This window comes from Malurus melanocephalus, unplaced genomic scaffold (genome assembly GCF_030028575.1).
Source record: "Malurus melanocephalus ecotype Western Australia unplaced genomic scaffold, MMel_1.1 scaffold_670, whole genome shotgun sequence".
NCBI classification, from domain to species: domain Eukaryota; kingdom Metazoa; phylum Chordata; class Aves; order Passeriformes; family Maluridae; genus Malurus; species Malurus melanocephalus.
Genome location: NW_026623902.1, coordinates 134,453 through 136,625, shown reverse-complemented (window position 1 = coordinate 136,625; position 2,173 = coordinate 134,453). Strand labels below are relative to the sequence as shown.

The window sequence follows — 2,173 nt, the reverse complement described above, 5'->3', positions numbered from 1 at the left end:
CATCCAGTTCGTGGACTGGTGCCCCACTGGTTTCAAGGTGGGCATCAACTACCAGCCGCCCACGGTGGTGCCCGGGGGCGACCTGGCCAAGGTGCAGCGCGCCGTGTGCATGCTGAGCAACACCACGGCCATCGCCGAGGCCTGGGCCCGCCTGGACCACAAGTTTGAYCTGATGTACGCCAAGAGGGCATTTGTGCACTGGTAYGTGGGGGAGGGCATGGAGGARGGAGAGTTTTCGGAGGCCCGTGAGGATATGGCTGCCCTGGAGAAGGATTATGAGGAGGTGGGGGCTGACAGCCTGGAGGGCGAGGAGGACGGGGAGGAATACTAGTGCCTTGTCTCTTGTGTTCCACTGCGGTGCTGTTCATTAAAATGGCTCTTTCCAATGTCGCCTGGTTCATTGTGCTGGGACAATCTGCCTTGTGGTGACCTGGGGGGACGTCCCAGGGGAGGGGGGGCCTCGGCTGGGCTGGCTGCCCGGTCTGGCTGCCAGCTGGCACAGGGGATGTGCTGGGGGGTTTTGTGGGTTGGGGGTCTCTGGTGGGTCCTGTGCTGTGAGCTGCCTGCAGTGGCGGTGGGCTCATGTTCTCCTGACCATTCTATTGTCCTTTGGGCTCACCAGGTGTGGGGGGACCCCTGAGAGCCCCCCGAGTCCTGCCCAGCGCCTTGGTAGGACCCAGCCCTGGTGCAGACAGGCACTGGACATGGTGCCGTGCTGCTGCTGGCACTGMGCCGCTCTCGGTGCGCTTCTCTGCAGAGCTGGGAGGGGGGTCCAGGGCGGGGGGGACCCTCCCCACAGCCTCTGGGCAGGGCACCGACTCCTTCCCGTAAGTGCCGCCCTGGCTGCCCGGAAAGGGGGGGTCGAGGGGGGGTTGCATGGCCAGTTGTCCTGCGCTGCCCCGMGCATGGCAGCTCCCGCAGAGCCGAGTCACGGCGGCCCCGATAAAAGGGGCGGGGGATGGATGGCAGTGCCCCCCTTCCCTGGGGGCGCTGAGCACCCCGGCATCCAGCTCAGATGGGTGCTCTGCCTGAGCCCCCAATCCCTCTCTGCATCCCAACTCGGGGGTCTGTACCCCCGTGCTACCTGGGGGGCACCCAAAAAGTTCCCMCAGCGCCTCTTCCTCTGACCGACGGGGGGTCCTGTGTTTTCTGGGCGTCATCGGCCCCTCTCCCCTCTGCCTGCACCACCGAGGGGGGACACACCAGCCCCCCGCCCTGCACCCCGAGGGGGTCCCCGAGTTCTCCTGAAGGTGAATGCCCGCAGCTCTGCATCCTGCAGCCCTGCCGCTCATCCCGAGGGGTGTCCCCGACCGCYCCCAGCCCCTTTCGCCTCCCCCCCGAGGGGACATCCGCAGCTCTTGATCCTCCCTCCGGCCGGGAGACCCCTCCCCTCTCTCTGCCCCGTACTCCCGGGTCCCCGCGGCGGGGCGGAGCCGCTGYCCGCTATAAACAGACGGTACCGGCAGCCGCCGCCCTCCCGGTGCAACCATGAGCCGCCGTGACCGCGACCCCGTGGCCCCAGGGCGGCTGGCGGCGGCGGCGGCAGCGCGGGGCGCGGAGCGGGAGGAACTGGCGGCGCTGAACGATCGTTTCGCCGCTTTCCTGGAGCGGGTGCGGGAGCTGGAGCGGCAGAACGGGACCCTCCGCGCCGCCCTGGGCCGCGCCACCGCCGCCACCGGGCCCCGCACCGGGCTGGTGCAGGGAGAGCTGCGGGGGCTGCGGGAGCGGCTGCAGCGCCTCGGCCGCGACCGGGACCGGCTCCAAGCTGAGCGGGACGGGCTCGCCACCGACCTGGCGGCCCTGCGGCAGCGGTGGGCCAGCGGCGGGGCCGGGGGAGGCAACGGGGTGGGGATTAAGGATGCGCTGGGATGGGGGATGAGCCAGGGTGGGGACTGAAGGATGCACCGGGGTGGGGACTGGAGGATGCACCAGGGTGGGCACTGAAGGATGCACCGGGGTGGGGACTGAAGGATGTACCGGGATGGGGACTGAAGGATGCGCCAGGATGGGGACTGAAAAATGCACCGGGATGGGGACTGAAGGATGCACCGGGATGGGGACTGAAGGATGCGCCGGGGTGGGGACTGAAGGATGCACCGGGATGGGGACTGAAGGATGCACCGGGATGGGGACTGAAGGATGCACCGGGATGGGGACTGAAGGATGCACCGGG

The 2,173-nt window shown here is 68.8% G+C and overlaps 2 protein-coding genes across 2 annotated transcripts in view; both read left to right on the top strand.

Moving 5' to 3' along the window:
- The window catches only part of LOC130584130 (tubulin alpha-1B chain-like), a 3,925-nt gene extending 3,529 nt beyond the window's left edge, over positions 1 to 396 (top strand). Inside the window, exon 4 of the mRNA XM_057383938.1 lies at positions 8 to 396. Coding sequence (XP_057239921.1) covers positions 8 to 331 — 324 coding nt within the window. The 3' untranslated portion in view covers positions 332 to 396. The remainder of the gene's footprint in view (positions 1 to 7) is intronic.
- A 1,092-nt stretch (positions 397 to 1,488) lies between these two features.
- Positions 1,489 to 2,173, top strand: part of PRPH (peripherin) — a 3,434-nt gene continuing 2,749 nt past the window's right edge. The window contains exon 1 of the mRNA XM_057383972.1: positions 1,489 to 1,811. Coding sequence (XP_057239955.1) covers positions 1,489 to 1,811 — 323 coding nt within the window. The remainder of the gene's footprint in view (positions 1,812 to 2,173) is intronic.